Consider the following 22,394-nt stretch of genomic DNA (forward strand, 5'->3'; position numbering starts at 1 on the left):
TTAACAAGAACAGAGGGAGACACCATTAAGGCGGGTTCCCACAGCAGCCAGGCCTTATGCCTGAGATGCTGAGCCCCGCTCCAGCAGGGCCCCCGACGCCTGACTTCCAAGTCGTCGCAGTGCGTCTCCCTTCCGAGGCCCTGGGCAGGGGGAGGACAGTGAGAGAGGGAGCCATGGCTGAAGCAAGGGATCAATTGGAAAAGGGAAGCAGAGAAGACGGACGGGTGCAGCAAGCATGGGGCGTGGTGGATGGAGGAGGTCACTGAAACAGCATGGCACAGCGGTCACACGACAGGACAGGGTGCACTGCCTCAGCCAGCACAGACATTAGGACTGATGGCCTCCCTGCTCGGTCTGGAGCCAGGAGCAGTCTGCCGGCTCGTCCTGGGTCTTAGTGCTACTGAACTCGTCCACCTCCCACCCACACTCGCCTCAGGACCTCTCAGCCAGCGTGGGCAGGGGGGCCCAGGAGTCGGGCGCACCGGCTGCTGCACGCCGCACACTGTTCACCTGGTGCAGGCGCGCGCCTGTCTAGTTTCAACCCCCAAGAGAACGAAGGTCCGCCTCTTCGGCTCTTCCACGGCGACCCTCTCTTCGACGGGGCTGGGGCTATGCCCACTTGTCAGATATAGTGAAGCCCTGGGGCCACTGGAGTCATATAAGGACAGGACTCAAGCTTGCCTGCGTGTCTTAATGTGGCACCAACTCTCTTAGTCCCCGCAGCCCCGGCTTCCCCAGGAATGGAGGGGAAACCTTGTTGCCCTGAGCACTGCAAAAAGCAGTTTGTCACCTTAGAGAAGCAATAGCTTGCCTCACTGTTGCTAGATGGCAAACAGCTCTCCATGGTGCTCAGGCTGGACCTGCCACCCCTCTCTAGGCACAGAGATGCACTGTTCCTACAGTGTGAAGAACTGAGAGCATGGAGGCCTGGGTCTGACCTTCTTCGGGGTGTTTTTTTAAGGTTAAGCCAAGGTCCTACAGACCAGAACTGCTGCTGGCTCCCACAGGCAGGACGGCAGCCCTGGGCAGCCCAGCCATCATCCAGATGCCTTCAGAGGCTGGGAGGGCAGGAGGAGGTGGGCACCCCACACACCCAGGAGCAGGTCTGCTATTCCCAGTGCCAGCAAGAGGGGCTCAGCCTGGGAGAGGTGGCCAAATAGAAGAGATGGCAGTGGGAACAAAAGGCCTTTGGCAGCAAGACCCTAGGGGGACACTTCTCCAATGGCAAAAAGGAATGGCTACAATTCTGCATCCTGTAACCATGAAGGAGTGCATTAAAGCAGAAGGAAGACACGGGCTGTGTGACCCAGGTGAGGGTGACAGGCAGGGACCTAGGGTTTTCTTCTCCTGAAATCCATCTGCTCCATCCTCCAACCATTTCATCTTTCTGGACCCATGTACTGAAATTATGCCCAAGGGTCTGGGGTGCAGGGTGAGTGTGTGTTTATGTGTGACAGGGGATGGGGAGAAGAGTAGGTATTCAAGGCATCCTTTTTCAAAGCACTGAAAATCAGGGCCTTTCTCTCCAATGTGATCCCTCTCCTTCCCATCCAAATTAGAGAGACTTGGAAAGAAATCTCAGACATAAATCTGTGGGTGGGGGAGGAAAGTTCTAGAACTTAAACCATGTCCACTTTAAGCAGATATTTCCCATGAGTGAGGACGGAGGCAGCTGTGTTCACACAGGGTCATGGAGACTCTCCGGCAGAAGTAGGGAGGGGATAGGGCAGGAGTCCCCGGAGCTGCAGGCCCTGCACACAGTTCCTCCATATCCATCGGGGACCTGTTTAAAGAATCTACGAAATGAACTGCCTGGCGAGGAGGCTCCCTGAGAAGCATTTCCACAGCTGCTCTCTGAGAGTGCAGAGCTCCCACCTGCTCTCCCCACAGTCTGCAGAAGCCCACTTGTGCTTGGAGGTAAAGCCACTCACACAGCCCCAGGCCTGGGGGGTGCTGGAGAAGTCCCACCCCTGGTGGCAGAGTGGTGGAGGGCCAGGCGTCAGGCACTTGGGCAAAGGAGTCAGTTATCACCTGCAAGTGGCATGGCCACAGCCAGCTCTGCACCACCAAGGCCAAGGGGCGGGGAATAAGGGTATAAGGCACATGCCCCTTGCTGGCCAGGCTCCTGCTGCTGGGCTAGCAGACTGCCCTGTGTGCAGGCCAGGTGGCCACAGCCTGGTCTCAGACAGGAATGCAGACTGTAGGTGTGTGGAGCTGTGTGAGCTCCAGAGTGATCATGGGCATTCTAAGGGAGGGAGCGGAGGGCTGAGTGGGAGGCTCAACAGCCCAGAGAGATGCTGGAGACCCCTGGCCATTCTAGAGTCCTCGGCCACTCTAGATAGAGTCCTGAGCACGGAGTTTCCCCGTCACAGACCCAAACCCCAGTCTCTGCACAACTACTTTCTTCATAACTTAGTAGACCAGGAAAGGCCTTAAAAAGCATATAAATACAGGAGACAGTGTGGCCACAGGGGCAGCAGAGTGCTGCTCCCCCATAGAAGTCTGAGCGGAGCCCGGGAGGCAGGGGTCTACCCTGGAGGAGGGGAAGAGCAAATTTACAAAGCGCCGGGAGAGACAGGAGCAGAGAGCACTGCGGTCCATCTCGAGGTGGCAGATAACTAGTTTTTCCTTTTCTGAGCAGCCTTTCTCTTCTTCTGTCGCTTCTTTTTTCCTATCTTTTCTTTTTTCCCCACTTTTTCTTCTCTGCGCCCCCTTAGATAAAATTAGTAGAATCATTAATACTGTTGAAACAAACAAGAGTCTGTCTCAGTCTGCACAATATGTAACACTGGCCCATGTATCCTTTTAACTTTGTCTTCAGTCTCAGGCCTGGAGGCCCCTGGGCAAAGCACTGCCATCAGTAAATTAAGATAAATTAGGCATTTTCCCCAATTCAAAAAAAAGCTAGACAGACTTTTGAAACATCTGCGAACTGGTTAGAGCAATTGCCAATTTGCCAGCTTGACCCTGGTTCCCACTACTGCCTGATGCTTCCAATGGGGAAAGGAATTCACACCTAAAAGGGTGCGAAGGCACGCCAGGGCCCAGGGCCAGGCTGGACTTGGTCCTCCATCTCACCCCATCTGTTCTCCTTCCTTCTCAAGGCAGAGCTGCTCTGCTTTATGTAAAAAATCTCTGCACTTCAAATCGAATAATGCTTTGGAGGATGGAGGCCCAAGATTCAGATGGTCATCCAGAAGAGGAGAAAGAGGGTGGCCAGATGCCACCTTCTCCTTTCTAGATGCCTGTGGACACCCCCGGGAATGACTGGGATTGTTCTGGAGAGTGAGGGAGAGAGCTGGTTAGCAGAATTTTATTAGAGCAACTGGCTCATGACTGTCACATTAAAATGATTCAAGCTGAATGGTATTTAATGATTTATGGGGTGAGGCCACCTGTTCCTGAGAAAGCTCGATATTAACCATGGCTGGGAATTATGGGATTTTTACATGGGAAAATGTGAAAGCTGAATATTACAAGGGTTGAGTTTCTGGAGATTACATGGGCATGTTAGGAGAACTGAGGAGGAGGAGGAAGGGGAAGAGGAATTAGTGAGTCAAATATTATTCTTCAGAACACCAGCACCACTACTTCCATTGGGTTAAAAAAAAAAAAGACGCAAAAACTTGAGCTGCAGATCTAATCTGCTCCTGAGGAAAACCGGGTGCAGTCACTTGCAGGTGAAACTGTCACTCACAGCTGACCTCAACAGGAGGGTCTAAGGCACCTGACCAGCAGGCCAGCTTATCTTCATAAACTCCAGAAATACATCTGAGCTTCACGTCTAACAACTGATGGATTTTATTTCAGGTAAATAAATTCCCACATACAGTAGGAGGTTTATACCATGAAACAGTTAGCATTTTATTGCTAGTGCATATAATGTCACATTTGATACAATTTTAGTACAAGTGAAAAAATACGCTGTGGCTAACATCAAAAAGCTGCAATCACATATATATATCATATGTATTTCTTTACAAATTGCCAGTAGTTTAAGATAATAGAGAAATGTAACCTACTGACATTTATATGGCTCCACTTCAAATATATGAGTTGTTCGACTATAAATATATTCTGAAATACATTTGTTTTCTAAAGAAACGTTTAAAAAAGTTGTGCATGAAAAAATATTTTAAAAATGCCTTGCAAAATGTTACAAATACCACCAGGCCCGTCTGTGGATCACATATATACATGGAAATTTCAACTTGCTAACATTTCTGATTGGAACCTGAAACCCTGTGTGGCTTCAGGAGCTGGGGTGAGTGACAAGAGGCTCCTTTATTCATTTACTTTTTTACTTCTGATTTCAGAAACCTCAGAGTTTGTACAGCCTCCCTGGCATATACAGGCTTCAGAGGCAATCACAGAAACCAAATTCCTCAAAGCAAACTCTCAGATTGAAAATTGCATTTGATTCTGCAAAGACCTGTGTTTTGTGGGAAGGCAGAGACACGATCTCACATGGCCCAGGAGAGGGCCAGTCCCATTCTGGAGGAGGCCAGAGAAGGATCCCACAGAGGGCCGAGGAGGAGAGGAGGGCAAGGGGGGGAAGGGGGCTGTGGGGTGGGAGCCCCAGCAATCACCCTTCTCCCGCTGAGCACGTACAGAAATGAGAAGCGAAAGCGAGGTGAAAGCATGCTGTTGGAGGCAGGGGGAAGCCTGGGAAGGACCAGGAGAAGGTCTGAGCACAGTCCTCAGTGATGGGGGCTGGTACATGGAGCCCGCAGACCCAATCACTCAGCTTGAAAGAGGAGGTGAAGGTGGTGGCCACTGCCTGGCACTGGTCAGTATCTGAGAGTCACTCAGGGCTGTCATTCTAGGAGGTGCCCCCTGTGGGAGCTGCCCACGGTGTTCCTCCAAGCCTCAGCATCTGGAGGAAGGACACTTTTTTGAGCTCTAAGCTTGGCCATCACCTGACTGTGCCCAGATCCCCCAGGGAAGAATAGGAGAAGCTTCAAAATAAACCAAATACAGATCTTGAAGTAATCACTGATTTAGAAAAGGATAACGAGAATGATGATGATGGTGATGATCATGAGAGAACCGACAGGTGGGAAATGCTGCTGGGATAATACAATTTCTTAGAAAAACCCCAGTTATAAAACAGCCAATATGCAAGGGTACGGGGCACGGATGAATACAAGCTGCGATATCGTACCATGTGCTATAAATGCCATTGTCTACATGCTGGGCAAACCTCAAGCCCATTCCCAGGTCCATGCACTCCCCCGCATTCAGACCTTCCTCCCCAACACCTTCGCCCTTTCATCTCTCATACGGTTTTAGCTTTCCTCAAGTGGGTCTAGTGCAAAGTCCTTTTTGGCTGTTGCGTGCTTACTTGTTTAAAGCTTTCTCCAGGTATTCCTGAATCCACTTCAGTTTCGGGTCAATGCACACTTGTCTATTGTTGTGCTTCAGCCTTGCCCTGCCAAAACAGAAAGGGTGACAGTGTGCAGCTGAGCGGAAGGAGGCACTGCTGTGATGTGGGCATTTGCTCATCTGGCCCCCACATCAGGACCCTTACCTGGCCCAGGTGCCCGCCTTAGCAGGCTCAGGTTCCAGAGGAATTCAAGAGGCACTGGGGACATACAAAGCTAGCAGTGTGGCAAGTTCCACTGCAGAGATACAGGGAAGTGGAAAGAGTCTTCTGGGGGGGGGGGGGGGTCCAGGGAGACTTCACAGGGGGAACATCTGAGCTGGCCTTTGAAGGATAAGAGCTGGGCAAGTAAACCAAAGGGTGAGGGAAGGCAAGAGCAAGTACAGCAAAGGGAGCACAGGAGCCAGGACGCCCAGGGAGCAGGTGCAAGGGGCACAGGAGTGGGACTTGATCTGCAAGGTTATGGAAACTTGGGAGGATTTTAAACTGGAGAGTGACAGAAGCAGATTTTATTTTGGCGGGTAACCTTGATAGTACATGGAAAACAGACTTAAGAGTAAGCCTGCAGGCAGGAGACCTGAAAAGAGGTACTGCAGTGGTCTGGGTTGGGGGTGGGGGGGGCAGTGAGGGGGCAAGGAGAGGAGCATTTGCGGCGTGGGGGTGGGATGGGACAGGGATAGTGTACGTAGTTTGCCAGAAAAATGGTTTCTAGAGAGATTTTACAAGTTCACTGACTGCTCCATGATTTCATTTGTTTTTGAAAAGTTCATAACCCACCTTCCTCCGACTTCTCCGTTCTACTCACAGCCTCCCTACCTAAAAACTCCTGGGGAGGACCTGGACTCACCTCTCTGGGTCCCCTCCATAAAGCCCTGGGTACCAGATACTCTCAAGCACCCTGAGGACTCCCCTGCCCACCACTCATGGGTCTATGAGGACAGGTAAGGCCATCATGGTGGCTCGGGGACATCCATGGGAGTCTTCACACAGCCTAACTATTAAGTGACAGAGGTGTGCAGAGGAAAGGTACAGCTCGAAGCAAGGCAGTTGGAGGTCCAAATCCAGGTACCGCCGTATATTAATTTTGTACTGGCTCAGACTTGAGAATTATATTTGGCTTCTTCAGCTTCGAGGTGCATTCCCAGGCAACTGAACCAGCACAATCTGTCCTGGAAAGCAGGCTCATGCTAGCTAAATTCAGTATCTGATAAAACACCTCTCAAAGGAGAGAGAGTATTTTATTATAAGCAGAGTAAGTGAAAAAACATTCATCTTCTAGTGGCCAAAAACAGACTGTAAACGACAAACACATTCAAGGCAGACAGGCCAGAAAAAAAGACAAAGAAAATCAAACCTAAAAACAGTTGGCCTTGGGTGGAAAGGCCTTCAGGGAGTTGCAGCTTTCATTCCGACTTCTGTGTTCCCACCCCACTTTTAGCACTGGAACCCACAGGAGGTGAGCTTCCCCTAGGAGGACCTAAGCCTCACCTCCCGGCGTCTAGACACAGGACCACGCTCGCTGTGTGCAAGTGTGGGCACAGGAGACCTGGAGGCCAGCAACAGACAGCAGGCTCTCCTCATGCACCCACACCGGGCGAGAGATCTGTGTGTCTTGTGTAGGTGTGATTTTGGTTGGTCTCTTTTCCCATGTGAATGAAATCAAATGTTATCAGTTGCCATCAACACCAGCAAAAACAGAAACTCATGTGTCATGTTTGAGAAAATGCTTAAATGAGATGATAATTTTGAGTTTCACCAAATGGTTAAAAATGACTGAATTTGGGTCTTGTGAGTTTGTGCTGTGATAAAGGATTAATTGAGAGCACTAAAGTCTTGAAACTGGCAGCACAGACAAAACCATCACTAACCAAGGGCTGGCAAATTTACTGGACTTCCACAGAAACTTTGGTGAAGCCCACGTTTCTCCAGTCTGGAGGCTGTGCTGCCATCAGCTGCCTGAGGGAGGAAGCATGGAAAGAAAAGATGAGGACCACAATGAGCCAGCACGGCACCAAGGGTAAGAGTGGTTTTTGAAAGTCCTGCCTGGTGGTGAACTCAAAGTCCTTGTGGTGATAATAACACCTGCCTCTAATGATGCCGAGTTCAAGGCTGGACTCTGCGCATGTGTCATTTCTCTAGCTTTAACAAGCCTGTGAGTTAGGTGTTACTATGCCCATTAGATGTGACGTCCCTGGACGATGATGTTCAGACTTACACGATCTGAAGGGCACAGTTCGGAGTGTTGAGGATTTTAAGATGTTTGATGTTGGCTCTGGCAACGTGGCTCTCGAAGAACCGGCAAGGACATCTGTAGCTCAGGCTGACTGGTTTCCCTAGAAGAGTAATGATAACAAGGATCTTGTCATTACCCTGCCAGGCCTTGGGGATACACGTGTGTCTGCTTCTGCAGCTGAGGCTTAAGATGGTGGAATGATGGTAGGATTAAGAGTGATGGGACAAGTCAGGGGTGCATCCTGGCAAAAACCCTCTCCTCGAGCAGCACAGTGAGCTCTGGGTGGGCTCAGGAGTAGCTTCTACAGGACCAGAGGGCAAAAGGCCCTTCTTGGAGAGAGCTACACTCTAGGTGGGCAGGGAAATTAAAATAAGAAGCTGAGGCGTCTCAAGATAAAGGTAGCAATTACAGGAGATAATTTCAGTCTAAGTACTGAGGCTCCCAGTTTTTCTGTCCAAAATAAATTTCTCTAGGACCAACTTAGAAAGACCTCCCTACTCAGGGAAGGGGAGCAGAAAGGAGCCTCCAGGCTCTCTTGCCTCCTTCATCTCCCCTGGGAATGCTACCGGCCCAGCCCACCCCTGTCTCCTCTCCTCACATTCACCTTAAGTCCAGGCAACCAAAAAAGACTCCCAGCTTGCTTCCTACCTGGAGTCCCCAGAGGGCAGGACAGGGTCCCACCTTCTCCCCAGCACTGCTCTGAAGGCATGGAGATTCTTGGGGCTGAAGTCAATTGTGGCTTTCATTGCAGGGCAGGGATGCTATAGCCTCCTGGGTTATATTACATCTTTGTTTGCCAATTCACCAATTTGCAAAATGCCATAATTGACACTCATTAGTGTAAATTAGCAAAGGGCTCCTGCAGAACCCACTGCTCACTCTTTAAGTCTAGAATTGCAAGCCCCGAGGGGCTGGGATTTGTGGGCTGGTTTTTTTCCTGCAGATTTTATCCAAGCCCTACTTAATACCGCAAATTATCTGAATTTGTGGATCCTTTCATCAGGGATTAAACGTATGTCTGAGAATATTTAGTGCAGAGATTTAAAAAAAAGTTTGCCTGTTTACAGAGCTCCCAGAGGCCTCCTCGTGGTTCTGTTCTACACTTTGGGGCATGAAACCTCGTGAGGAAGGGACTAGCTAATTTTTTTTCTAAAGGCTGCATCAGTTGAGAGAAGGCATGGCCTGGGTACAGCAGCCTATTTAGTTGCTGACTTGGGGTGGCATGGGGGCGGGAAGCAGACCACACTGTCCCCAGGACCAAACTCGACTCCCTGAAAACCAGGAAGGAGAAAGCCCGGCTTCAGGATGCTCAGTGACTCATGACACTGGAGAGTCCCGGGGGCAGCATTCAGGTTTTCATCTCATCTGACTCCAGAAGTTGCTGTTGGGGCCTGGCTTTTAGCAAGTGCAAGGAGTCCCTGCAAGGGAAGTCTGTACTGCCCTGTAACCAGATCACCTGGGAAAGCAACCCCAGAGTCGGGGGCTGGGAGGCCCGGGGAAAGGAGGAGCCACAGTCTCCCCTCAGAGAGGCCTGCCTCCAGGTTACCCTGGAATTCTCATGGGTCCTTCTGAGCTGAGTGGGACTAGAGAACTGGGGCCTTGGTGGTGGGACAGGACAGGGTCCCCACCCCAGAGCAACAAAGAGCTGGAAGGTGCACAGTGCGAGAGGAGCAGGGGCAGCACAGGGCTGGGGGAGGGGGCTGCTACTCTCATGTCTGAGAAGCTGCTGTGACTCCATGGAGCAAGCAGTGGAGATCAGGCCAGAAATCAGAGCAGATTCTGAGCTCAAAACACAGGCTTTCTCTTTTTCTCCTCTGTCCCCTCTGTCCCCCTGGGATTATTCATTTCCTTCAAAGGTAATTCTTATTCCTGCTCCCAGGACCCAGCTGCCTGCCTGTCAAATGGGGAATTTCAACAGGTTTTTAAAGTGACAGGGCCTCCTCAAGTGCTCTTACCAAGACACTCGGTGCTCTGTCCACCCACTGTGCTTTTTGTCAATATTACCAGTTTTTCCAACTGTTCTGGATGTGACTGAGTACAGGCAAGAAGGCTGACTGGCCCAGATGTTCCCTGGGGTTGGGACCTAGTGAACTTGGCCCTGCTCCTGAGCAGTTCTCAGAGAAGCTTGCACTCTACAGCAGAGAAGCCCTGGCCAGCCCCTCCAACCAGGCCTGGGAATGAGGCCCACCTTGGGTTTAACCCCTGGAAGCCCAGGGCACCCAGGGGCCCAGCTGCTTGGCTGAGGTCAGCCAGTGGAGGGAGGGCAGGGGCCGGAACAAGTCTCCTGCGTGCAGCTTTGAGACTCAGTATGCAGCCAGAGGACACACAGGCTCCAGGTGGTCAAAAAGTACCTTCTGGTCTATGCATGCAAGGAGAACCAGACCTGCCTGGAGCCCAGGACTCTAACCTGGCCACTGAGCTGCCAAGAGGCAACTCAGAGGGGCAACAACCAACCCTTCCCAGGGTCAGGAGGAGTCTGTAGATGAGGCCCCCACTTCCTCTGTCCTCCCTGCAGTTCAGCTGTGCTCAGCACTCAAGGACTTGAGTCCCTACATTCCAGTCTTTTCTGCAACTCCCTAGGGGAGGGGGCAGCACCATTTCCTCAGAGAGATGCACACACCTCCACTCTCACCATACCACTCAATTGTTAATGTCCAAACCAGAAGGTTCCCCATGACCTGGGGGTCAATGTGGAGACACAGCCTAAGATACTTTTCCAGCTAGGAGAAAAATTCTAAGTTGCCTTCCATCCCTGTCCCTCTGCAGTTCTGATCAGCAAAACTTGCTGCACTTTTAAAGAACACTTCCCAGGCCCTCAGCTGCCAATCCCTGTTAGTCCAGGCCCTCCAGCCTGGCCCAGCAGCAGGCATGCTCATTTTACCCACACTGGCTTCCAGGACCACCGCCGCCAAGGATGCCGCGGTGCAATGCCAGGTCCGCGGCCGAACCCAGCCTAGCGCTCCAGGCGCTCCGGTGCTGCGCAGACCGCAGCAGCACCAAAGCGCTCAGAGCGTGCTTCAGCCCTTTGCAGGGTTCCTTCGAAACTTCGCATGCAGCCAAGAAAGGGCAGCGCGGCCTAACATGGTTTTGTTTTCCGTGTTCGGAGACAACAGTTTATTTTGGCTTGCAGCAACAGTGTCCTGTGACAAAACAGCGAGATTTCTCTTAAGCTTCAAAAGAAAAAAAAAAAAAGCTCTCTCCCTCTCCCAGTGAAACGGGACACCACCTTTCTCAGTGGCCTAAGGCCTTGGCGATTGAACTTTGCTGCAGCTCTCATTCCAAGGTAGTGCCCTCGCTTGGCCAGAGACAAAGGTGCCTGTCTGCAGGTGTGTTGTGGGGGCTGTGGAGGGGCAAGAGCGACCTGGACGGCCCCTGGGCCTCCCTTTGGTGACCCCGGGAACAGGCAGGGAGGCAGTGGCTGGACACGCGCCCAGTTTCCCCGCGTCGTTGCGGACCGTGGAGCTGTGCAGACGCATGGCCAGGCGAGCCGCGCAAACCCAACAGCTGCGCGGTATGATTCGCCCGCGGAGACGCGCCAGGGTGAGTGCAGAGAGGGCTGGCCTCTGGTGAAGGGGATGCCACGGAGCGGCACCCAATTGCACCGCCACGACAAGCACGCCGCGAAGCTTTGCAAAAGCTTTGCAAAGCGCTCTCTCCCACACGAACTGCCGATCGCACCTCCAGCACCAGCGCAGCGGGTCTTCGGAGCCCACTCGCTTCTGGCAACCGAGCCTGGCGCGCGACGGTACTAGCTGCGGGCTGGGCGGCAAGGGCCTGGGGCCCGCGGCTCCTGACTTGGCGCCACACCCCGCGCCCTCCCCGAACGCACCCTCCGCGCGCTCCCACCCAGTTATCCTGCCCGACCTCGCTCTGCAGCCCGCTCGAGGTCTGGCGGCCGCCAGCCGTCCTGGAACCCGAGCCCGGCTGCGTACTGCGAAGCCTCAGCGCGGACTGTGCAACGCACCGGGCTTCGGCCACTGCACCACGCGGGAGCGCGCCCTGCGAAGTGGACTGCCTCAACCTCTCCTGTGCACAGTGGCGCGAACTGGGTTCGTTGAGGGCGGTCCTGGCGAGGGCAGGGGAGCCGCGGCCCCGCACGGGGCGTTGAGTTCTGCGCCCTGCCTACGCCTCCGCCGCCCAGTGCACTCACCGTCGCTGAGGCAGAGCGCAGCCAGCACGAGGGCCAGCACGGCGACGACCTTGGCATCCATGGCACGGGCAGGCGGCGGGCTGATGGAGGCCGGACGCGGAGCGAACACGGCGGCGGAGAGTGAAAGTGCGGCGGCGGGAGGCGCGCGCCTAGCACTTTAGAGGCGAGAGCGGGGCGGGGCGGGGCGGGGCGGGGCGCGCGGCAAGGGGCGGGCCTGGAGCCGAATCCCTGCGGAGGCAGGGGGCTCGCACGCGCGTCTCCCCCCGCACGGCAGCTTCTCCCGTCCCCTCCTTCCCACCCCTCCTGCGCCCCCGGAGTGCTCTGGGATCTGCCGTGCTCTCCGGCCTTTGACCTCAGGTTCCCCTGGGCCCCTCTCTGTAGGCCTGACCTGCAGCGAGGAACCCAGGGGAAGGTTGGTTATTGAAGGTCTGGTCATTGTTCCCATCATGCAGATGGAGAGATTGAGTCCCGCAGGAGCTGAGTGAGAACCAAGGAAACACAAACAAGTCGGTCCTAGGGGTGAGGGCCAGCTGGGCCGGCGGCGTCCCGAGGTAACTAAGAGAGTCCTGTTTTCGGAGTGCAGGACGTCGAGGTGACACCGACCCAGGCTCACCGCGCAGTGGCCCGGAAAGCTTGGCGGTAGGGAAGGAGTCCGGTCTCTACCGTCAGAGGGACTCCTATTCCCAGCCAACACTATCAGTTACTAGCGAGCCTCAGTTTCCTCACTGTAGAGTTGGGCCCCTAAAATAGGATGCTGTGCCGCCAAAGGAAACAAAAGCACTTCGCCCTGGAGGCTCTTAGTAAGCGTGAATTTACTTGGCCCTTTGTACCTCTCTTCTCTCGACTGTGCGGTTCCACCGAGTGGGCCTGGAGGACGGACCCACTCGCCTCCCCACTGCCGGGCGGTGCTCAGCATAGAGTCCGACACATAGTATCCAATAAAGGGAAGCTGGAAATAACTGTTTAAACGTCACCATTTTCTCCCTCTCCCCAGTGAATGCCCTGGACGACCCAAAGTGATGAGTGAACTCCTCTTCTTCCCGCCTCCCACCCCGAGGGTGCTCCTGGCGACTGTCTTTCTGGTGCAGAGAACACCGTGAGTCGTCCCTCAGCGGTGTCCAGCCCTTCTGGCAGGCCGCCGCCGCGGCGCCCTAACCCAGATACTCTGAGAAAGAGCAGCCGAGCAGGGAGGGGTGCAGGCAGGCGTCCCAGGAGGCGCAGAGGTGAGAAGAGCGCCCTGTTGGGTCTCGCTAGTGACCACGGGACGCTCCAGCCACCTCCCCATGTTCTTACCAGCATAGCCGGACAATGGAGTGAATTCTATCCACGCGTCCACCCGAGGGACGCGCGGTGGGGACAGGTATTTGTCTCTGGGGAGCCCCGGAGTCCTGGCCATCTGAGGAGTGGGCGGGCCCCGCTGGCCTGGGCTCGGCAGCTCCAGCTGAGGGCCACGCGAGGGGGTGGTCTGCAGGAAGCTGTGAGAGCTCCGGGACAAGGGCCATGTGTGTCTTGTTTTCCGAAACTACTTTCGCGCCCAATTAGGTGCGCTCTGAACCTGCACTCACTTATTCATTCATTCATTCACATCTGGCCGAGCCTACTTCGGGGCACTGGGCCTAGGGCCGGGAACCTTACTTACTTGATCCCTGCACTTAACTAACAATCCAGTGGGGAAGACAATCCTCGGGCATCCTCACGCCTCCACCTGGTCTCCGGAGCGAGGACTAGTTATCTCCAAGCCAGCGAACCCTGGCAGGCGGCGGACAAGACAAAGCACGGCGGCTGGGCTCGGGCGCCCTCTGGTGGCGAAGTCCCCCCTCCCCCGACTCCTGGTCCCCCTCCCCTGGGCTCCTGGTGCGGCAAGGCTGAGTCCAGGCCCTGATGGCTGAGCAGCAGGGTACAGCTGCAGGGCTCCGCCATAGATCCGGCAGCCAGCCCGGCGGCGCGCCATGGAGCCCAGAGCGCAGCGGGAGCCGCGCGGAGCCTCGCCCGCAAGTCTGGCCAAAGCAAACGCCAAAACCTCTAGCTTGCTTCCTCTTTGCCACAAAATCTGATGCTGCCCCCGCAGCCCAGGAGAGCCACTGGGAGGGACCCACGTGGACAGGGCGGAGAGGAATCAGGGCCTCCTGCTTGGCCGCGCCCCGCGACCCCTGGATAGACATTAGCGTGGGACCGGTCAGTGCTGATCATTTCTTTCATTCAGTCGTTAAAATACTTACTGATCAACTATTATGTGCTAGACACGGGCTAGGTGTTTGAAATATTTAAGTAAAGGGACCAAAAAACCTCCCCAAACCCCTGTCCTCCTGGAGTTCACATCCTATGGGTCCGGGAGACAGGAAAAGAGTACTAAAGAACAGCTATTAAGCACATAGTCTATAGAAGATCATTAAGTGCTACAGGAAACTGGAGCAGAGGGAAGGGGAGGAAGTTAGGACTTTAAATAAGGAAGCCAGAGGTCTGTGTTTTCAGTAAAATTTCCACGATTTTTCAATGGGCAAGCTATTTAAATTTAGAACTCTGTTCTGGCCAACGCTCTGGGGGTCCAGGGACCCTCAGACTGTGCCTCTTTAACCTGGGCTCTCCCTCAGCCACAGGGCCACCTCCCAAGTTCAGGGCAGGAGAGCCCATTACCCTTTCTTCTCTGTCCTTTGCTTATGTCGCTATCTCTGTTTAAAAGGCTCCACCTTTCTTTCTGTGCCAGGAACTCCATTCCCCATCACGCCCAAAGCAATGCCACCTTCCCTTTGTGATCTTCCAGATCTCTCCCACGCTCAGCTCAGAGCTGCTGCTCCTCAGGGACACCTTAATCATGCAGAGTTCAAAGTGTGGGGGGTGGGTCAGGAGGCTGGCTGTTGAGTTAAGGGGCAGGTGCGCCTCCACCTCCTGAGTGTGTGTAATGGTCTCTAGACCGTGGTGCCCAGTCTAGGTGTCTGCCGGCGGCCCTCTGCCCGGCCTGGGCTGTTCACTCCTTCAGAGTTCAGTGGCTTGGCTTGAGGGGAGGACCTTCTACAAGTTTGAAGCTTTGCACCAAATCATTGTTTACCAGTGTGTAACTGACAAGATGAATTTGGGTGGTACTCTGAAAACATTATTTTTAAAAATATAGATTTACATATTTATTTTTAAAAATAATAAAGAAAAAATACAACTAGCGCATTGAAGCATTCATATATTTCTCAAGACTGATTTCATTTTTTAAGTATATGATTTAAGTTTTAAAAATTAAGTAGATTTAGACTAACATAGCATGCAATAGTCTAGGTGATTGGGGGTATAGCAAAAATTCAGATAGTGATAGGAAAAGATACAGAAAGAAAAGGCTGCCTAAATAATGACCGTCTTTTGTATTATTTCACACTCTCTCTTAATTTCTAAACAAACCATTTGTCCCCAAAGTAGTAAAACAAAATCATACAAGGAGATATGGCATCTTCCTCACCCTTGTCATCCAGGTGAGGCCACAGAATGCTCAGCCAGGAGTGCTCAGGCCCTGGGCAGACTGTGAGACATGTGAGGTCCCACCCCTCTGTCCCTCCGATTGCAAGTCCTTCCCCTCCCATCTTCTGGGGTGTGCCTAGAGGGGCACGCCAGGAAACAGCTGCATTGCTGCCCCCCTCCCACCCACCTCTGTTCTCCCACCTCTGACACCTCCTATTGGGTTCACGAGCTGGTGTCCCACCCTGGGAGCCAGGAGGCCCCTTGAGAAAGACAAATCCTTTAGGGTCTCAAGGCTGTCATCTGTGGAATGGGTACACTAGCTCTCAGGGGTGGTGTTGGGATTTACTAAGTGTGAAACCACTTGGCATGGAGAAGGCCCTCGGGAAGATATTCCACATAGGACTTCAACTTGCTTTCTCTGAATTTGTCACATTTGTTTCTTATGAAGACCCAACTCACTGAATAAGCCCTAATGTCTCAGCTTTGAAGACAAGGAACCCAAAGCTCAGAGTGGTTGAAGATCTCAGCCAACATGGCAGAGCCAGCCAGGGACAAAGGCACAGCTCTCTGGGACCAGCGTCTTTGAATTCTGGAAAATCGTCAAGGCTCACCATCTGTACGGCTGGCCATGTTTTCCTCAACTGGATCCCAAATTGACCTCAGGAGCTAGTTCCAAAGAGCCACAAGCCATCCAGGAGGGAAGAACCCTGGGGAGGCCAAGCCAGGGCTCCCGGATGCAGGGCTGTGCTGGGGTCTGGCTGGCATTGGGGCACCCACACAGGCAGGGGTCACCCTGGGTGAATATGTACATCCAGCAAGCCAGATCATCTGTTTAAGCTGGCTGTTCCCAAAACCTCTCCCTTGATTGACACTCCTAAAGCAGGAGTGGTATTTTCTGGAGCATTTTCCGGGAGCATCAGACTAACAGGGCTGATGTTCAAGGGCAAATCAGACCTAAAGGTCCTGATAGTGCAGGTCTGTGTCCCAGCCCCCACACTAGCTCCCACATACCAACTCAACTCTGCCTGCACCTCATCACCAAAATCAGTGGAGTCAGGTCCAGATTTGCTCTGCCTTCCTAACCCCGCCCCTCTCTCCTGTTACCCCTGCCTCTGAGTAGATTGGTCTCAGCACCTGAAGCTCTGGTGAAGGATCTTGGAGTATGCACCAGCCCCCACTATGAACCCCTGGGTGACGGGGACTGTGAACCATGGGAGGATAAATAACGTTTGTGCAGGAGTCACTGAGTGTGATTCACTTTTTGCCTCTTTTATCCTCACATCTACCCTATGAGGTGAATTCAATGTTAACCCATTCCCAAGATTTGGAACGTAAGAGCACAAAGTTATTCGAGAGAGCTGAGATTTAAGTCAGCTCAACCTGGCTCTGAGCAGGGCTGTTCCTGGTGAAGAAAAGAGTAGGTTTCCTGTAGAAAACCAGGACACCCAGTTAAATTTGAATTTCAGATAAACGAGTCATATTTTTAGTATAAATATGTCTGAAATATTCCATGGGACATATTTTACTAAAAAGAATTGTTCTGTGTTCATCTGAAATTCAAGTTTAATTAGGTGTCTTGTACTTGTATTTGCTGAGTCTGATAACCTTCCTCCAAAGTGTCTGCTCTTCGCAGCACAATAGAACCCCTAATTGTGGGCTTTCTGCCTGGGCCTTCAGGACACGTGAGCAGAGGATGGGAAGGGTGCTGAGAAGGCAAGGTCTGGAATCACCCACTATCTCAATGATGAGATTTCTTGAGTTTTCTTACAACAGCTTTATTATGCTGGAAAGTACAGCACTAAAGCAGTACAGGAATGATCTTTTTTTGCTCTCCTTTCTGCTATCAGCGGTTTAATACCACACTAGCCCCCACCCCGACCTTCCAGAATTAGTTATGGTTATGCCTGAGGCAAGGAGAGTCAGGCCCGTTCTCCCCAGCATCACCAACCCTCCTCTTCCTCTTGTCCAGGCAGCTGTTTATGAAGCCCAGCTACTGATAACTTATCCTTCTGTTTCAGGTGCCATGTGCTGTGTATGGGGGAAGGGGAGGAGCCCTCATCTGAGGAATGAGCATCACGTGAGCAGTAGCTTGCTCTGGAGGGATCTGCAGATGAGGAAAGAGGTCAAGAGCTGCTGTGGGTTGTGGAGGAGGAGCTGGGCCTGCTGCCCACACAGCTGGCCCCCTAGTCAGAGAAGCCAGGGTTCCAGCCTCACTGGCCTTCCTTCTTCAGAGGAGGTACTTATACTTCTTTCTCCACCTTCCATCCCTGTGGCCAGGAGTCTGGAGTCTTGCTGCACAGATCCACTGGAGAAGACCCTACACAGAGGCTGCCTGGAGAGGCTTTCAATGCCAAGTGCCAAGGCAGGCCCCACTGGCAGCCTGGCCCAGGGAATGTAAGTGGGAGATGGACTCAGGTGGGGAAGATCACCCTACACCAGTAAGGTACCCATCCCCCCACCCCACTGCTCAGAAACAGATTGGGGAGGTTAAACAAATTGATCATTAAAAGATATTTTTGTTTGGGGATAATTTATCAAATAAGGAATGTTTAAATTAGAGTTGTTGTTGTTTTTTTTAAACAGTGCAAATCCAGCATGCTGACTGGGAGTTCAGACCTCACCCAGGCAGCCTCACTGGCTTCCAGCTTCCAGCAACCTTTCTCTTCTTAGGTTCCCAGAATGAAGCTTCTATGTTTGCAGCCAGACTTATTGACCATTATTGCTTCCTTTGTCTCTGTATAGTGCCCAAGTTTTGCCTCAGAGTCCTAGGCTGTACCACCAAGAGGTGCTATAGTTAGTTTAAGAAATCTGCAATCCAACCTTCTATCTATCCATCCACCCTTTCACCACCCATCCATCTGTCTATCCATTCCTCTATCTATTCACCCACCACCCATCCATCCATCCTTTTATCCACCCACACATCTATTCATTCAACCATCCATCTATCCATCCATCCACCCACCCATCCACCTGACTCTCCTCTTCAATACTCCGCATCAATCCTCTCCAAGTGCTCTAGTCCTGAGACTCCTTTTCCACCATGAACAGAAAGGTGTGCTTCCTGCTTCCTGGACCACAGGGGAAGAAGAATCAAGCATCAAGGGTCCAAAACGCAGAGATCTCAAAACAAGCCCTCACCTTGAAACAGATCAAAACCTTCATTTCCTTCTCGCTGAAAGAATGGCCTCTCTGAAAGGCAGGGAGGGCGTGCTGGGGAATGCCCACCCAGGCAGGAGCTAAGGAGAGAAATGTCTGAGCACTCTTCATCCTCCACTGCCCGTCCCATGATTTTCTTCCATAAATTCCAAAAAGAAAAAGGAGGAAAAAAATAGCAAAGAAACAAACCTTTATTTCTGTGTTTACTCCTCTGCATTTAATGAGCAGTTGTTAACATGACTGAAACCGTCTGATGATTTTTGCCAAATGGAAAAATCTCCCTACAGGGGCAATAAAACAAATATTCAGGATAGAGAGAGGTGGTCATAAAAGGCATTACCCGGTTGTAAACAGAGGCGGGTGGTGGTGATGTATTACTCCTGCCTCAGCAGCTTTCAACAAAGTTCTGACATTCCAGGAGGAGCTCTGACCTGAGGCAATATTTACTTCTGCGGCTTCTTCAGCAGGTCAGTGTGAGTATAATTCTGTCTACCAGTTGACTGGAGTTGAGGTTTTGAGCAGGAAGCCCAAATCCCGAGCGCTCATAACTCAGGAGGAGTCAGGCACCCCTGCCCAGCGTGTGCCAAGAAAAGCATATTGTACTGTCCTGGCCGGATGGGGCGAGGTGCTCTTCACACTTAGGCCATTATCAACTGAGATGGATGGCCTTGGTTTGTACCTGGTCCAACAGTGCCACTGGTTTGTGTAGTTGTCAGCTGTATTTTGTCCCAGAGCTCTCAGAAGTCTCATCCTTTTTTGATATACCACGCGCAGTGATGGTAGTCTTAGCTATACGACAGTCTCATGCAGCCTCCGTAGAAAGAGCCCATTAAACCCGGCAAAGATCTTGAAGTCTGAAGGGAATCAAAGCTTAAACTTACGAAGACAGGCATCTTTCCCCAGGGACCAAGCGCCCAGCTGCCTCTTCAGGTGGCTGCAGTTACAGGTCCTGTGTGCAGTGACAACTGCAGTGTGGCCGAATGTCAGATAGATCCCGATGATTCCGTAGACGGGTCACACTGCCAGTTCATCTGAGCTCCCCAGCAGCATTGCAGGGCAAGTGTGGTTATCCCACTCTTCCGATGCAGATGCCCGGGCTCAGAAGTGAATGAAGGACTTCCCAGCACCACATGAACTGGCAGCACAGTCTAGGCTCTGACCAGGGCTCATGATACGGCCTGTGTGTTTCCCTCATGCCCCTGGTCTGGATGTGGAAGTGCCTTTGGTGGCTTTGGATGCAGAAGTGCAGACTCCCTCCTGAGCCCTGGGCCCACTGCGGGTGCATTTCTGGTGTGTAGTAGAAGTCTGTGACACACTGCTAGGCTTTGCCGAGAGCCAAGAGGAGGCAGTTTAATGAACCTACAGAACAGCTGACTGTGAAGACCAGAATGAGGCCTGGGTCCCTTTGGTCTATGTCTGCAGCCTGCCATGGGGCCTGCAGAGCCATGGAGGACCAGGCCCACTGGGAGCTGCAGTGTGGGCCAGGGGCTGGGTCCCCTTGGGAGCCATGGCACTAGCTCCCACTGTTCCGTGCCCACCAGCACCTCCCTGGGGGGTTCCAGGCATGGCTCTCTGGGCCCCTGAAGAGGGGCTCACTTGACCGTGTCCTAGCAAACCTGAAATCCTTGTGACTAAGGTCATGCTCAGACACTGGATTCTTAGACTAGGATGATTCAAAACGGGCTGCAGACGGTTAGAGGAGCTGGAAGAGGGGACTGAATCTGCTCTTCCCTTTAGGCAGAGCCAGAAGCTCTGAGAATGACACTGCTGTCCTGTATAAGTGCAAGGAATAACAACATTTATTATTATTATTTATTTCTTCCCAGTTAATAGCTCTTGTTGATTCACACAGCAGCTCTCATGTGCGTTTCTCTCTCCCACTGAACTGCAGTCAGGCATGGTCCCATCCTCATTGCCCGTGAGGAATCCAGGACTCAAACACTTGAGGAAGGTCACTAAGGTAGTGGGTGGAGATGCAGGTCTGGGGGGGTGACACTAAGGTAGTGGATGGAGATGCAGGTCCTGGGGGGTGACACTAAGGTAGTGGGTGGAGATGCAGGTCTGGGGGCTTGTCACCCCCTTGGCTGCACGATCTCCAAACACTGGTGCAGACACGGAGAGGGCTGGGAGCAAGAAGGAGCAAGTCATTCAAGGGCGAAGGTGAGTCTCCTGGCTCCTCCGGTAGATTTGGCCTTAGCAAGACATTGGAAAAACAGTTCACTCCAACAGTTACTGCCTGACTCCTGCAAGCTCCCCACCTCAGTCTCAACACAGGGGGCTTTTCAGGCAGGGGTCTGCACACAGTTGGTCCCAAATCAGCCTTGATGTCAAGGAAAACAGGTTTCGAGTCCCCCACTGCTCCCCTCTCCCCCCTCACTGCTTTCAGTTTGATCCCTTAACAGGTTCTTAAATGGGAGCTTGTTTTCTGTAAGCTCCAAGCCCTGGAATTTGGGCAATCATGGTTTCAGTGAGAACCAGCCTGCCTGCAGGCCTAGGAACCATGGGAGATGAGAGTGAAGATAAATTGGTCACTTTACCCAGAGCCAGTTCTCCATTAGCACTGAGGAAGAGGAAGGGGGAGGTCGAAGGAGACAGGAGCAAGGGCAGGGCACTAGAGCTGCACTTAGGTCCAGAGAGGGAATTCATTTTCCAGGAGCAGCATTTCCATAGCAGGAAGAGGGCACTTGTTTGTGTCCTTGTCAGTCAGCCACCCTGGAGTAAGCTTCCGATTCCAGGACCCCAAGGAGATGGAGAGGGCAGGGCCAGGCTGGGGATGGGTGGCCACCTGTTCCTCCCCCATCCCTGAACAAGTGCAGACATCTCCCTCCCAGGCCCCAGAAGTGAGACCCTCCTCTTCCTTTCCACTACTCAGCCAGTCCAGGTATGTGCCTGCCCTTGCCCCAGAGTATATCTTGGCCAGGACGTCACCTAGCTGTGAACAGCTGGATCGATTCTGATCATAATAAGGGACCAAGAAAAAAAAAAGAAGAACTTGTTTATTCAGGCAGAAATACTTGATGTGTGCAAAATTTGACCTTTGTCTCCCCAGGTTGCCAGATAGTAGATGTGTTTAGTTTGAAGAAAAGAAAAAGGAAGAAACTGGACTGGACAGAGATCTGCCTGTGAGGCCTCACAGTGTCCACTCTCCACTTCCGGCTCAGAGAGACAGTCTGTTCCCAGCAAGGAGGGATGCCAGTGGGTGGCAGTACCCAGTGCACCCAGGAAAGAGCCTTAACCTCCCCATTCTGGCCTCCTCTACCTCTCCAGCTTAGCCTGGGACTGCAGTGTCCACTGCAAGACTGAGTAAACTGCTCAGCAGTTCCTAGGTTCAGCTCTGATCACAGATGAGGAGGGAAGAGATGCACTCAGAATTGCAGCCAGACTCTCCACCCAACACCAGGCACCCTGGACAGAACCCAGTTGGCCTGTGGGGCTGCAGGTTTGGGATGCTTTGGAGGCCAACGTGGGTGTGAGCCCCACGCTGGCCCCACACTTACTGCCTCTGGTAGGTCAGCTCAGGGAGGGTGGGGTAATGGTGAGAAAGGCCAGCCAGCGGCCATGGAAAGCTTTGTACTCCTGCCCAGTAAGCCCCCTGCCCCCTGGGGGCTATTTGGGGAAAGGATCTGGGGAAGCTCCTCCATTGCTCTGTGTAGGCACTCAACATCCTCCCTGCCTCCTCCTTCCACACCCTGTGGATTTTCTTTCCCTGGGTGACCTTACAAAGCAAGTCATCTCAGTGATGCCACATCTCCAATCCCAGCAGTCACACCTGCCCACTGAGACTTCTCCTCCTGGCACCCGGTGCCATCCCCAGGGTGTTCCTTGCCTCTACTCTGCACTGCTCTGGTAAGGGCTCACTCTGTCCCTGGCATTCTCCTGGGCTCTTCCTCATTCCCTTTCAGGGGTGACTGGAAGTCCTGGCGGGAGCTGGCCCCCAAAGATATGGCTTTCATGCAGAGTGGACAACCCAAACTCCCCAAAAGCTCTTCTACTTCCTAGTAAGAAGTCCTTAGAGCCCCAGCAACAGT

The 22,394-nt window shown here is 52.7% G+C and overlaps 1 protein-coding gene across 3 annotated transcripts in view; it reads right to left on the reverse strand.

The window, feature by feature from the left end:
• CXCL12 (C-X-C motif chemokine ligand 12) overlaps nt 1-11,922 on the reverse strand; it is a 28,992-nt gene extending 17,070 nt beyond the window's left edge. For 2 of the 3 annotated variants that reach the window (XM_046652318.1, XM_046652319.1), the window contains exons 1-3: nt 11,767-11,922; nt 7,599-7,716; nt 5,345-5,431 (exon numbers count right to left, since the gene is read on the reverse strand). In XM_046652318.1, coding sequence (XP_046508274.1) covers nt 5,345-5,431; nt 7,599-7,716; nt 11,767-11,827 — 266 coding nt within the window. In that variant the 5' untranslated portion in view covers nt 11,828-11,922. Of the gene's footprint in view, nt 1-3; nt 2,713-5,344; nt 5,432-7,598; nt 7,717-11,766 lie in introns of those variants that run through there. The other variant, XM_046652317.1, reaches the window with a different exon arrangement.
• Nucleotides 11,923-22,394: the final 10,472 nt, after the last annotated feature.

This window comes from Equus quagga, chromosome 2, assembly GCF_021613505.1.
Source record: "Equus quagga isolate Etosha38 chromosome 2, UCLA_HA_Equagga_1.0, whole genome shotgun sequence".
NCBI lineage: Eukaryota > Metazoa > Chordata > Mammalia > Perissodactyla > Equidae > Equus > Equus quagga.